General features: G+C 42.3%; 1 protein-coding gene across 3 annotated transcripts in view; it reads left to right on the top strand.

The window, feature by feature from the left end:
* neo1a (neogenin 1a) overlaps nt 1-15,424 on the top strand; it is a 133,814-nt gene that overhangs the window by 64,007 nt on the left and 54,383 nt on the right. For all 3 annotated transcript variants that reach the window (XM_053512800.1, XM_053512801.1, XM_053512799.1), the window contains exon 3: nt 12,491-12,766. In XM_053512800.1, the coding sequence (XP_053368775.1) occupies nt 12,491-12,766 (276 nt within the window). The remainder of the gene's footprint in view (nt 1-12,490; nt 12,767-15,424) is intronic.

The following is a 15,424-nucleotide window of genomic DNA, read 5'->3' as shown; positions in this document are numbered from 1 at the left end:
CATGCCAGGGCCCTGGGGAGGCTGGAGGCGTTCCCGTCATTACATTCGGAGCAGGCATTGGAGCTCATTTCTACAGGCGAATAAATCGAGAACACGGCCAGGACCGTAGATGCAAGATGACTATTTTCTAAACGGGGCTGGTCTGATCTTTTAGGGTGCTCTAGCATGTCATATTTCACAGTAGGGGATCTGGTTAAACGCGATACTAGGAATAGCAGACCATATTTCAGTCGAGAGTCGAGTTGGGGGGGATCTTGAGATCCAATTTGGGGGGGAGCGTCCTGTGCAGCGTGGATGTGGCATAAGCTAAAAGCCGTGGTAGCTGTGGTTCTACCTGATACATGCTCCAGAAAGAGATTTGTTGTTGGGACACAAAAGTCTTTGGAGATCAGTTAGCCTCCAGGGAGCAAAGGGTGGCAGCTTTCACACAGGGTTCGGCTTTCACACTTGTTTCACACTTAGCGCTGTTGCAGGTGTCCGGTCTAAAGAACCCTATTATTCACATTTAAAGTGCAAGAAAAAAGGGCAAGCTGCCGGGAGGCTCATCTGCGCCGATGTTGCCATCTGTTACCTCGACATGTCTATCACCACTGCCCTCACCTCAGGCCTTTCCTTGGGCTTCCCTTCTTTCTACTCATCTACATACTGTTGGAGTCTTCTATCACTTTTGTCTTCCTTTTCAGCCTTGAAATTGGCGCCGCTACCAAAATCTCAGAAGTGGCCGCTCTGTCAAGAGCATGCCTCATCTTTACAGTGTGTGTTCGCTTGTTCCAAAGCCTGTTAAACTGATTGTGAAATCTGTATACCTGATCAATTTGTTTCTCTGTGATCTTTAAAATCCTTTTCCAACATCCTCATTCCAAGGGTAGTCGTAGAAAACGTAAAGCAGATGCGGCATAAGGCACCATTTAAAGCAACAAAGACCCTGGCTTGTGTTACAGCTCAAATTCATCCTCGTGCAGATGTGGACAAGGCATCCGTGGTAACAGTGTGGAAAAGCTCCTGGCAGCTGGACAGAGTACGGGGGTTAAGTCTGTGTAGAACTGAAGGAGTGTAGGAGCTCGCGTGCGTGCTTGTACGGTTTGATTGTGCTTGTGCGCGGATGTGGTTTCGGTGGAGGACGTGGCCTCCTGTGAAAGACCTCCCTCTCATCAGTTTGAGGTTTCAGCATTCCAGGCTTTGTATGCTCCAGCTTCACAGTGGCTTCACACTTCATCTGTGTTTGCCTCCCTGACTTGTGGCGTGGCGTGATTCCATTTGACCTCCTCGATCGTCTCTTCAACATTTCTCCAGCATACTTGTACTCTGTTTTCACTTAGCTTGATCACGGTGTTGAGAGAAGCATGATCTGCTCACGTACGGCAGCAGTGGAAACGGTGGAGGATGAGAAATAAGGGAAATGCTCATGAGTATAGCATTATGCACCTCACTGCTCTTCCTCACGTTCCACCCAATGCACAAGATGAGGCATTTAAGGACACGAGCACATAGGCCAGGGTTTCGAACATAGGGATGCTGCTGATTAACTCCATTCTGTCCAGCACTTTGTATGCTTATCCACATCAGTAGTGGACTACAATGCAGTTAAAAACATTTCTGTCTGGTTTAAAGGGGACACGATATGCACAATTCACCGTTTAGACATTATGATGACTCTCCAGTTTCTTAATTTTGTGTTTTTTTCTTCTTCTTCTTCTTCTTATTATTATTATTATTTGCTGATGTTTAAACAAGATGATTAGATTTCTCAATAATGTGACAAGATCGATCCCCTCCCTGGTTTTGTTGCTCAGCTCCGGAGGGGCGTGGCTCAGCGGTGGCTCATTTACATAGACACTGAAATGGTATGTTTGGTAGAGGAGTAAATTAAACGGAGTTTGAGATATAAAAAATGCATTATGGAGCATTTCAGCTGGAGCTTTAAGATGCACGTTTTATATTTTTGGAGTCCTGTAATAAAGAAATAGTAACATATGGGCTCTTTTAAGATTTGGTTGTTTTTGAAGATGATGCATACGTCTTTAAACCTAAAGTTATCTACAGCTTGTCTGATGAAAACATTATTGGCTGCAAAAGAAAGATTGATTTTAATTTCTCGACTACATTTCTAAACCTTTCTCTTTATGCTTTGGTCATTTGTCTAATTGTCGCCAACTTGCAGAAGAGACGCATCTGTCTGTGGAAACTGCACGCAATCATTCACCAACACCACTCGCACATTACAGGAACTCGGCTGGGAGTTATCACATCCCCTGTACAGTCCTGATGCTGGCCTCCCAGGAACTCCTTTAATGGCCCAAACATGTGGAAATGGCTTGGAGCAAGGGATTTCCACATGGTTGGGCCATTAAAGGAGTTCCTGGGGGGCCAGGGTTTTAGACGGTGAAGTAAAGCAGACAGTCTGATCATGCCTCTGGTGTATTGAGAAATCTTTTTATCCAAGTTCTAGTGAAACGCTGAGATAAGTGCTAGTGTAGCAGGAGATTATATACAGTAGAGAAATAGATGGAGTTTTTACTCACTACTTATAGTTCTGTTATTCTGCACAATCAAAAGTCTTGGTTTGACTTGAACATCCGTCATAATTAGACCCTCTGCCATAACAAATTTATTAACTGAGAACTTAATTTCAAAATCCCTTAAAATTATTAAATGAAAGAAAAACACAGTTTTGATAGGGTTAATTTTTTAAAAACTGAAATGAGCATATATTTACATATAAATTAAATCTCATTATCTCAAATCTCTTTATTATTTTTTTTTTTACTCTATTGAAATCCTTGTTAATGGGCTTTGAAACGTAGAACGGCCAATCCGCCGTCTCTAACAATTGTTCAACTGCTAGTTTTCATCATAAATCTGAAGTTGAACAATGAAATCTGATTTCCATGCCCCCCTCTAGCATTAATTCGTGGCTTTGAAAAGTCATCGGTGTGCACCTAAGCAGAACGACGCGCTCATCTCTATTTTGTTTAATTGATTCTCGCATGTCAATTACAACGCTGACCTTAACATCCTTGGCATTTGAATTTACACATGTTCATTCCACAGATGTTCATTTTATTCCCATGGTTTCCACGGTAACGGCCGTTGCTACAGTCGTTCTTGTCTGTGCCCCCCCCCCTCCTCCTCCTCCTCCTTTTCCTCTTCTGGGGCCCTGCGAGTTCTTTTCGCCGCTTCCGCTCACGCACGGCAAACATTCATATTACGCGGCTGGTCTGCCGGCCGAGGTGCCCGCCTTTGTCTAGACAACCTAATTGAATGATATTTCAATTTCATTTGTTTGCCTCCAGTACCGAGGATCGGGTGTTGTTCGCACTGAGTGCAGTTATGCACCGCTGAGGTGGCCTAGGTGCGGCACGCCGCGGATCGCTGGGGCGGACAGGATGTTTGAACAGGATGCTGCAGGTTTTAATGTAAACTCGACGATGAGCTGAATCTTTTAATAAACACACAGGACTGTTTGGCCATGTCCAAGGAGCCAGCTGGGCTCGCCGTGTAAGGCTTTGTGTTTACGCAAGGCAAGAGCTCAACATCTGTACCGTGCAAGTCTGGGCTGTTTTACTCTTTGCACGTATTAAAGCAGCGAATGCATTAGAAAACATTAGGATTAGACGGTGTAAGAACATATTTAGGGATAAAAAGGTTCCATCTTGTACGCTAAATGTTTGTGTGTGTTTCTGGGATGCCCTTAAGGCACAGCTGAGATAAACCTCATATGAGGCAATGCATCTTTCTACCAGTCAGTTTATTCTGAAACTTTGTTAGTAGTTCTAAATGCTATGATCATCAAAAAAGTTGTCGGGCATTGATCTGTTTATCGGGGAAGGGAATCACCAGGAATCACCCGATACGACATCATCACGGTGCATAAATGCCGATTCCATCTTCAGTTCAATTCTATAAATCTCACGACTTTATAAATACATAAATACAGTAAGGTTTTGACATCCGTTTAGAATCCAACCTGGTGCCAGTGTAGATCCGGTGACGTGTCCACCCCCATGTTCAGCTGTTTGTTTCAGCTGTGCATAAAAAGCAACCCGTCCTCTATAATCTTGGATTTTATTTATTTATTTTTTGCAAAGGAATGAGCTCAGACACTGCAGCGCTCTGAAACCGACAGCATAGCATTTTTCCTCTCGTAACAGGGCGGTCTCTCAGATCCCTTGTCTTTCTGCCAGGCGCAGATCAGTTGTCACGGCAGTTGTGACAGGTTTATTCTCCACGCAGTGTTCTGAAAAGTGTACTTCCAACACGTGTAAACTCCCCTCTCCGTAAAAATGCCCCATGGTGATAAACAAATGGGTGAGGATCGGAGCGGGTCGGCGTTCCCTCTGAAGAGACCGCCGCGTGGAAACGTTGTGTTAACGTCTGCGCCGCGTTATCGTTTCCCATTTATTAGGCGCTTCTGGAAAGTGACACGGAATATAACCCATGAGAGCGCGCTGACATTTTGTCCTCTGGGAAATGTATTGCCTCTGTTCGATAGAGAGAAATAAAGCACACTGCTGTCTAGAAGGAGCAACTCAATTGCTATATTGTTTTTTGGAAGTCAAGAAAAAGAAGACGTTTTAGTTGGGTGTGTCTGTTTGGACGAGTTTAAAAAATTTTTTTTTTAGGAAACCCTTTTACGAATCTTTTAATCAGTTTAAAAATTTTCTTTTACTCATTTGTTATAACTGTGTCGTCAACCTGGGCGGGGAATGTCAGAGGACAGGGACGGGAATCACCAGGGACGTCCCGATACGACATCACGATACCCAGATGCGATTCAATTTGTATTGCGATTTTCTAAATGTCCTGAAACAAATTTAGCGAATAATTCGTTCCTATCTCACAGGATGCTGTACTGTCTGCCAAGGTGTGATTAGTTTGGAGCACGCCACCTGCAGGATTACAGAGGAACAGCAACTGGCTCAGATACAAAGAAATTAATGTGAAATTATTAATTTTTTTTATCGATTTTGGAGTCAGTGTGCTGATACCTGAATTGCAATGTGAAGGAATTGTGATATGCAACTGAATCATTTTCTCTCCCATCTCTTTAATCAGTAGCTATAGGGCAGACTAGTGTTGTGTGATGAAATCGATTAAGTAATTTAATCAATCTTTTAATAGGCTGATTCGATTTATTAAGTAAACAGTTTTTAAATACTTTTTAACAGGGATGCACTGAATGTTCGGCAACCGAAATAAGTAAAAAGGCCGAATAAATTTTGCCGAACAATGTCGTTTCTAATGACGCGATCAAATAGTAACCCGCGCAGAGTGAGAGGTGCGCGCTTTATGCAGCAAACATGTCAGCAGTGTGAGAAAGAGGCAAAAACGGCCGTTTGCAGACACTGTTCTGCTGAATTGTCCAGAGGGGGTGCATCTGCAAAAACGTACAGCACTTCAAGTTTAATTTATCACTTAAAATCAGGACACCCCGAACATCATGCAGAGTACGAGAAAGACACGGCGGCGGCTACGGCAACAGCAGCAGCGAATCCACATTTTTTGCACTATTTAATGCACATTTGTTGTTGTAGACATACAGAGTTACATTCTTTCAGCAGTCAGTTATAGCCCTAACATAGGCTATTCAAGAAGGGGGGCTTCAAAGATGGCCAAAAAAAAAAATCTTTTGACTAATTTATTTATTTTAAGTTATATTGTGCTTTGTTTGTATAATGTCTGCTGGAATGTAAAATGTTCAGTGTTAAATATTTTAAAATTGTATTTTTGTTATTTGATTTATTTTTCTGAAAAGCAACACAAAATAGTAAAAAGCAAATTTTTACTATTTAATAAATAATTAATATAAATTGGCAAAATAAAGGGAAAGAAATGCGAAACACCGCGTTCGGTATTCGGCCTTCAGCCAAGCATTTCATTATTATTCGGCTTTGGCTTCGGCCAAGAAATTTATTTCGGTGCATCCCTACTTTTTAAATCATTTAGGTCAACTTCCAATTATAAAATGACCTAAACTTGGCAATTAACCAAAAATAGGCAACAGATTTTTGCAGAAACCATGATGAAAGATGGCCCGGTGTTATCTCTGCTCTTCAGATCTCTAGCTGTCACTGGGCGGCGTAGACCATCGGCAGGATCTAACAAAAGGACGTTTGAACGAGTCGCTGAATCGCCCTCTTCAACATGGAGGAGAGATCTCGATGCGCTTCGTTACGCCTACTTTAATATCACAGTTTCTTGTGTAGCGGAATAGTGGCTCGACCGTTTTGATAGTTAAAGTGTGCAGCCCTGATTACTTGAGACCTGACTGTAACCTGTCTGGGATTGAAAGGCACGAGCGGTTGGTTCTCTCGACAATGCCAGGAGGAAACACACAGCGGCCTGTTACTCTGCCATTTTCAGCTCTCATTAGAAGAAAGCCTGCATCCTGCTATGAAACCCACAGACTCATGGAGAGAAGATGCACTCAGGGTTGAACTCTGAGACCTTGGAGATCTGAGGTGTATCGTGCTTAATATTCACCGCGCCTCTTTAAATATTGCGTCTTCCGTCATATCGCGCTCTCTTAACGTGTACCTGTGTGACGTGAACAATCATTTCTCCTGAGGGATGTAAGGAAGGCCGTGCTGGGTTTGACCCGCTGGGGAAACGCATTACCCCGGCATTCCTCGAAGGTTCTTTGACCAACACTTGAGACGTCTTCGCTTGGAACTCATGAAAAGAAAAGAGAGAGCCTTTGTCCTAGGAATCCACATGGAACTTTGAAAGGGTTTTCCCATAGGGACTAAGCGCAAAGAACTCTTAAGAGAGATGGACTCTTTAAGTGTCTACTGACATCGAGTGTCTTTACAGAAGCAGGAATAATCGATCATGATATTTGTGCAGATTTTGGAGCGAGACTGGCGGATATGTGCTGCTCAACTTAAATGTTCAACTCTTGTATTTGAAGTTTTGTTTAAATGCTGCGCTTGGTTTTTAAGTTACAAAACTGAAGTATTAAGGAACAGGCTCCATTTAATTAACCATTAAACTTTGTAATGGTTTAAAATTGTATCGCAATTGGGGGGAAATGTAATATTGAATCGACATAGCGATAGTCTGGGTTGGTGACTGGTGATTCACTAATCAGGGTCTTCTGATTTTCTTTATCTCCGCACCACCAAAATCTTTGGCACGATGATAAAAATTGGAAAAAAAAATCAATCTTAAGATTCTAAACAGGTTAAACAGCTTCTGAGCTTCATGAACTCCTCCATGTTCCACTGAGCGATCTTACAGAAAAAAGGTACCAGAGGGGCCGGTGTGTTTATTTGCATGCGTGTCTTGTCTTTCGGAAGGTATAATCATTAGTCTGGCTCATTAACCAGACAGCCAAGGCATTGTTTCTGGTATCTGAACCATGATGAAAGATGGCCCGGTGTTATCTCTGCTCTTCAGATCTCTAGCTGTCACTGGGCGGCGTAGACCATCGGCGGGATCTAACAAAAGGACGTTTGAACGAGACGCTGAATTGCCCTCTTCAACATGCAGGAGAGATCTCGAAGCGCTTCGTTACGCCTACTTTAATATCACAGTTTCTTGTGTAGCGGAGTAGTGGCCCGACCGTTTTGATAGTTAAAGTGTGCGGCCCTGATTACTTGAGACCTGACTGTAACCTGTCTGGGATTGAAAGGCACGAGCGGTTGGTTCTCTCGACAATGCCAGGAGGAAACACACAGCGGCCTGTTACTCTGCCATTTTCAGCTCTTAATAGAACAAAGCCTGCATCCTGCTATAAAATATACAACAGTGCATGTAATATTCATGAAATATGCAGCGGGTAGGGAAGGGTAGGGTAGGCTGCGGTCAGGTCTCGGGCTGACTTTACTATGAACTGCGTCACATTCCGGTCGCCTATCCTTCCCTCTTCCGCATTAATATTAATAAAACAATACGACACGAAGCTTGGAGAGCTCTGTAATTTGGACTGAAGTCATATTAAGATTGCTCGAACCCAGCTCATGAATATTACATGAAGGTAAGCAGGGGGCAACTTAATCTGCTCATTTTACTGAGTCAGAAAGAAAGAAAAGAGGTGGATTTATTTACCCTTGGGAGCTTAGAGGCCCAGTGTTCTGATCTTATGAGTTTGCACTTCCGGAGATGAGACTCGCCATTCCGAGTGATTTTTCACCACGGGCCCGTGACAGAAACAGATTTATCTCCTCATAGTCGGGTTTAACGGCGTCAGTAAATCGGGCTCGGCGGAGTCGGACTTGCGGCGCTCTGGGCCTGAGAAGCCCACCTCGGACTGGAAGGGGATGTTGGGCTGGCCGCCTGTAAATATTTTTGAGCTTTCCTTAATAGCCGTCTGCTTCCTCCAACGACCAGTTAAGAAGTACAGAGCGTCCTGGGAGGGGCTGATCATAGCCGATGGGCTCTGCCTCCACGGGGCATCCGAGACATCCTAATATTCTTCTCTAATGGTACATGTCCTCCTGTGAAGGGTGTTGCTGGATGACATCATCTCTGCTCGTAGCTGCTGGGTTACTAGAGATCGGTTCGGTTATGGATGCCACCTTTTACATGTGTAACAGAGATGACCCGGCCGATCGAGCAATGACCAGAATTTTTCAGGCTGGTTTCCAGTTTGATTGGTCATGACCGGCGTTTTCTTGCTGTCTCGTATTATAAAAATGGTGCTTGTTAAAAGCCTTCGATCTGTTTTTTTTTTTTTTTCTTCTCCATACATGTGAGCGAATTAGTCTTAAACCCGGTCATTACACACGCTTACACCATTCTTAACTCCACAAGTGCTAATAAGTCATTTAAATTGAAAAAATTTATACAGGTGGCGCACTCTGAACTATTTACACATTTCATTCCGTATGGTAGGAGTCAATTTTTTGATAAGTTTTAATTATTATTAGAAATAATTATGGCAGATGTCAGAGATTCGAGCTGCTCAGTAAAAATTTAGCTTTTTGTTCAATTTAGTTTTAGGTTAAATGTTGTATTTGAAGGTAGTTTGTATTTTTTTAAAATGCTGCGCTTAAATGCATTGCCGGGGGAGGAGATTTACTTATGAGGTCACATTAGGGGGGAAAACAAATCTGATTTTTAAATGCATAATGCAGGTAATTTTTAATTTTTTCACGTTTTTTTGTTTATACATGCACACAGGAAATTTTAAATAATAGTTCCCCTTTAACGAGGAATCCTAATAGCCTGCACCTTTTGCACACTGTTAGTCCAAGCGTCTTGGCTGCTCATGGGTTTGGCGGCTGATGCAGATCAGGAAGGATGTGTGCGTTTTTTGTTTACAGCCTCCAGAGTAGCCGGAATGGCCTCTCTAATCCTCCCGAGCTCTTCAGACAACATTCAAGTGGTCATGTAACTTCATTGGATTGTCAATAAAGTACACAACATCTGTTTTTTATGAAACATTCATCTCGGCTCGACTCGGAGCAGCTGCCTATTCTCCTTCCGATCCTGGCTCTGCTTCTGTGCGTGTGGCGTCTATTTCGCCGTGAAGTCTCCTTCAATATCGTGTATCGGACGAGGCAGATTGCCTCTCTCTCTCTCTGCGGAGTCCTGCTGGTAAACAACGATGTGAGCCGCCTCTAATGCAGTCCACTGCACCGAAATCACTCAAGTTCCCGGCCAATAATCGCTGATTGTTTCGTCGATGCGTGCACACACACCAGACCTGGAACACTCCGAGTGAGGAAGTGAGAGGGTACGTGTTCAAATCCTGGTCTGTGTTGGGGGTCAACAGACCGAGCATGATGTCTGCTGCGGTTAGGAGCATTACTATATATGAAGTGCAGTTGACCTTCCCTGATGGACCTGCAGCCTCTCTCTCTCTCTCGGTGTGTGAGGTCTGTCGCTGTCTGTTATAGACTTCGTTCCAACACCGCGTCCAAACCGCTGTTAGGAATCATTGCGTAAATGTTTCTCTTGGATGGTCCGGTAGGAAACATTCGGACAGCGGATGAAAATAACAGCAGGCTCAGTGTCCTAGCGCAGCCAAAACGTCCAGAGTGACGCTCGTGCGCTGTGATGAAGTGCAACAAGCCATGTCTGGAAGTTTGCCTTCTTCCTTCCAACAAAGAAAGTCATCCAGGCGTACATATTAAGAAGCAGAAGTAGTATATAAAGGATGCTCTTTGCATTTTATAGATGAACGGATTAAACCAGCTTGTCTCGGTGCGAGTCCGTGCCAGAGGAGCTGGAGTGGCAATAAAGTCATGAAACGTTCTCTGTTTGTGAAGACAGAAAACCAGGTGATATGATCTCTCTCTTTCTTTTCGTGTCTCCAGACGGCAAACTAGAAAGACATAAAAGTGACAAATCTGCACATATCTGCTCCATCATATGCGTAATACGCAGCGATCTTGTCCACGCATTGCGAACGTTGATTAACTGAAGCCGTTCACCTCAGTCCTGGCACTTGGTTCTCCTCCTGTCGCTACAATAATAGAGAATAATGAAGCTGACTTTCCTGCCCCGTCTTGGTGAAATCCAAGCCAACACTTTTCTTATCCAACTCCGCCGTTGGATGTCTGGGTCTCATTTGCTCAGATTACAAAATGCATTCGCAGCTCGCGACGGTCTCGTCCCTGCACGTCTTAAAGACCCGCTCCTGACTTGCACACCGTTCTGCTTCCCGTGTTCCTCATCACGAGGTCCACTTTCTGTACCCAACCTCGACCTCAGCACTACGGGGACGCTGCACCAAAACTCTGGAACTCGCTTCACCGATACATGCGTTCAATCTAAAGACGCCGTCTCTTTAATCAGGCCGACTCGCTTTGGTTCCACATTTAACCATGTTTTATTGATCTCTTGCTTTTATCTTATGTCATTCTTTTATGAATTGTAAGGTGACATGGGGTCTTAAAAGGCGTCGTCTAATAATATGTATTATGATGACTTATTATTATTATTATTATTCACCAAAACCCAGTACAAAAAAAACCCCATCCTTGTTCTGTGCAAAGCCACTTTTCTTGCATTAAATCTCGCGGCGGACTGCAGACCTGGCTCTGTTCCCAGCCGGACCTAGATCGCCTTTCAGGATTTATTTTAAAGGCTTTCTTTGAAATTCCATAGCAGTGCTCTATTTTAGAGGCCCAGTGTGAGGCGGTTATTGTGCAATTTTATGCATTTCACGACCGCCTTTTTTTGCTCGCATATAAGTCATTTGGCTCCATGGTCACATAAAAAGCCTGCCATAAATCACATGATGATGAGACCCTTTTTACACCATTTTGTGTCATCATCCGCTTGGGGGTGGAACATAAAAAAATCATACAGGTTTTTTTTTTTTTTTTTTTTTTGTTCTTTCTGACTTGTTCCAAGCTGCTTTATGACTTGCAGGTTGTAAAGTATTAAAAACATCTAAAAGTATGTAAGGAATGCCGTGTAACTTGTGGTGTTGTTGGTTTAAATGTCACGTCTCGTACAAAGCCATGTTTTCGTGCCTGCGAGTTATAGCCGAGACATATTTGTGGGATTGCTATCCCTCGCTATTTTAATACTTTTGTTCCATCTTTTGAAACTCCTTCCAAGTCGTTCATGAGGGTTCGAGCAAACCTTCACAGAACCTTTAATAGGAAGTGGACACACGTAGGAACACACTCGTTTCTGTCAATTTGAGAGAATTTATTGTTAAAACATTTAAAAATTATAACTCGATCCTGAATTAAACAGTCAGCCCAACATTTTGGTTAAATTGAATTTTTACTTTACAGAATTGATGAAATCACACAGTTTCAGTTAAAATACACAATAAACAGTGTAAAAACATCCAAAAGCATAAGAATTAAAATGTGATTATATTAAAGTTTTGTGATGCAAAGATATTAAACAAACTTGTTAGAAAATTATATTTTGAAAACTGGGGTTTTTCTGCTTTGGTACACTTATTAATTAATTAATTAATTTTTAATTTGATGAGCTAAAGTAATCAAAAAAGTAAGCTTTGTTCACATCTGGACTCCTGTTCGCCAAACAAACATCTGCCTTTAAAAAAATATATATATATATATACAGTATATATTTTAATTGTGCCAATTATTAAAAAAAAAAAAAATTGTTCAGCAGCAGCTTTTGGAGTCTGAGGGCAATTGAAAATAAATCCTTGTTTCGGCATGAAAATGAATTTCTATTGATTTTGAATGTTCTTATGTCATTGTCATTAGAATAACTCTGACTGTTTAAGGTTCTCACTGTATGTAACCGTTTATATACTTTATGTAATAATGGAATTGACTACACACACACACACACGTCTTTGTTCACTGTCTGTTTTAGTGACGTGTGTAGAATACTGTATTAATGCATTGTATAATCCATTGCAGTAACCTGTGCTCTAACATCTCTAAGTGAAAGTAGTGTTTTTGGCCCTGCGGATGTAATCGGTTATCGGTTCTATTAATTATGATGTGGTTTTGGTCTTTTTTTTTAATTTTTTTTTTTTTTTTTTAATTTTAGCAGTGATTGATTTCTCAATAATCTGAATAAGTGCACTGTGTTCTCTGTGTAGGTATGCTGCGTTTCTCCGGGCAGCCGGAGGCGGCGTCTGTGCGCCTCGGGGAGAGCCACATGTTCAGCTGTGAGGTCAACGCGGACTTGGTGAGCTTTATTCGCTGGGAGCGCGACAAGGAGCCGGTGCCGTTGGACCGCAGAGTGTACACGTTACCCAGCGGTGCGCTCGTCATCAGCAACGCTACGGAGGTGGACGCGGGTCTGTATCGGTGTGTGCTGGAAAATTCAGGATCTACAAAGAGCAGCGATGAGGCGGAGCTCCGGGTTGTGCCTGGTAAGGATTGCTTTTTGATTGAGTGCTGTCAGTCAATTAAAACTCTTCATCTCAACCATTCAACTGGTTCGAGGAAAGAGATTTTGGAGTTTTATAATTTCTCAAACATTAACATTTAACGCTCAGCGTGCAGAGGCTGGGTTGTCGGATCCGAAAAATCAGTATCTTAGAACCTGAGCCGCCTGAGCCACCACTCCCACATCTTCCACTTAATGTACTCTCATAAAAATAATTCCCTTTGAAGGTAGCTTGAGCGAACAACGTAAGTTTAATCCAATGGAACTTGCCGTTCAGTGATCCTCAGTTTCCTCAGTCATCTCATTATCCACGTTAAACGTGCCGCTATCGCACGCAGCCGGGTTACTGCGCTCCATTTATGGGACACCATTAGGGTCAATGATTAATATTTGTTTAAAAAAAAATAGTAATGCGTTAAAATCTCTAGATTAATCACATGCATTAACGCATTCATGTTGACAGCCCGAATGATTATTATATTAGACAGTGTACGACGCGCCTCTAGTGAAACAGAGCAGGAACTTTAGTTAGTTCTAACTTTAAATATGTGAATTGTAAAATTATTAATTGTCTATGATTTTGTTCTAGGATCTTATAAAATGTTGCACAAACTTTGGATTTGTCACTCTTATCACATTCTTAGCATACTTAGCATACATCCCCCCCCTTCCCCCCCCCTCCCCAAAACAGCTCCAGGGTGTAATCCGGACCCCGGTATCCTGTCTTTGTGGAATTTAACACACTTTTCTCACGTGACGTTTCAGTTTCCTCAGTAATTTCCAGCCAGTAATTGGGTTAATATACCAAATTTGTTCCCAGGTGTGTGTTTGGTGTCTTGTGATAGCCTGGCATTCCCTCCAGTGCGTATTCCCGCTGCATGGTTCCCGGGATAGGCTTCAGTGCCACCGCAACCCTGACCAGGATGACGCAAAAGAATTAATTTTAAGCGTATAAAGAATGCCTCTTCCTTTGTAGCAAAGTACAAAACAAACCATGCGTCTGCCTCGATTGCGTTTTCCGGAGCTCAGAAACGAGCTTCTGATTAAAAAAAAAAAGGAGGGACAGAGAGAGAAGGAGATTAGGGTTTAGCTTCCTGCTGGGAGTGAGCCCTCTCCGGGGTTATCAAAGAGAGCAGCGTAATTCATCCTAAACCAAAAGAAGGCTCGAATTCCTTCGTGGCAGATCTTCAGCATGCAGCGTTATTTACTGAGGAGTTTCAGCACTGAGAGCTGAGTAAGATATTAGAGGACATAAATCAGACCTTAAAAAAACAACAAAACAGTCACCCGGAGCCGTTATCTCAGATGATATGTAGCAAGAGCTTGAACAGCGTGACGCAGCCGCGGAAACTACGATAACGGAATGCTTTCCTTTTCCACCGAGTTAAACACGCTGGTGGCAAACAAAGATTAACGCGCACTTTAAAACCTCAAACAGGAAGGTTTCTGAAGGTCAGGAGGTCAAGCAGGGCCTTTTCTTTTAGGGGTCGAGAGCATTCGGTCACTCGAGACGCCACTTCATCCGTCAAGACCGGAGCGTTTGAAGTCCGAGGACGATGAAGTCTTAGTCTTTGGAGTTGAAATCCCTGTACACTTAAGGTCACAACCTTTTTTTTTTGGTTTTGTTACTTTAACACACTGGTTTCGAGACGAGACTTTAAGTTATTCCAGAGTTTGTTATTTATTTGTTTATTGGTGCTATGAGAGAGATCTCATTCCTTATACGTTCGACCCAGAAGAACCGAACTAGTTATACGTACAGTGTCGTAAAAAAGTGCTTGCCCTTTTTCTAAATTTCTACTTTTTGTTTCGCAAATTTGTTACAGTTAAATGGCTGATCATCAAACAACTTTTACACAAAATGCAGTTTTTAAAATGATTTCATTTAATAAGGCATATATATTTAGCAAGGCATATTGAGCCCCATGTGGACAAGTACATTTCACTTGCCACACCCAGGCCTAATTACTGTCAGTGCTTTTGAATCAAGAAATCACTTAAATCGAACATGTCTGACAAAGTAAATAAAATGATAAAATATCTCAAAAAGCAACACGAGAGAAATTCTAGAAAATTGGAAAGAAAATTGCAGTTGTTGCAACGCAACCAGTTATTAGGTCTAGGGGGCAATTACTTTTTAACATGGGGCCATTCAGGTTTTGGCAGGTTTTTTTTATCCCTTAGTTAAAGAAATCAACATTTAAAAACAGTATTTTGCGTTTGCTCTGGTTATCTTTGTGCAATATTAAAATGAGTTTGATCTCAATCATTTAAATGTAACATAAAAAATACGCGGAATTTTTTTTTTTTTTTTCGCAAATTAACATGCATTCAGAACATCCATAGCCGTCTTTAGGAGGTGTCTGTGGGACTATCCACAGTTAATCCTGTCCTGATCTGAAGGCTCAAGAGTATAAAAAGTATATACAAGGTGTTCAAGTCAAACCGGGACTTTTGATAGTGCAGAAGAACGGTTATGAGAATAATAATATATAATATATAATCCGCTGCTACACTAATGCACTTATCCTAGTGTTTCACTAGTGCTTGGATACCATCAAGGTAGAAAGTATTCTTAGTACCCTGGAGCCGTGATTAGACTGCCGACTTCACGTCTGATACGCTGGCCTCCCAGGAACTC

The sequence above is a fragment of the Clarias gariepinus genome, chromosome 15, assembly GCF_024256425.1.
Source record: "Clarias gariepinus isolate MV-2021 ecotype Netherlands chromosome 15, CGAR_prim_01v2, whole genome shotgun sequence".
Classification (NCBI taxonomy): domain Eukaryota; kingdom Metazoa; phylum Chordata; class Actinopteri; order Siluriformes; family Clariidae; genus Clarias; species Clarias gariepinus.
Note: the sequence above shows the minus strand (reverse complement) of the source record. Positions and strands in the feature narration are given on the sequence as shown.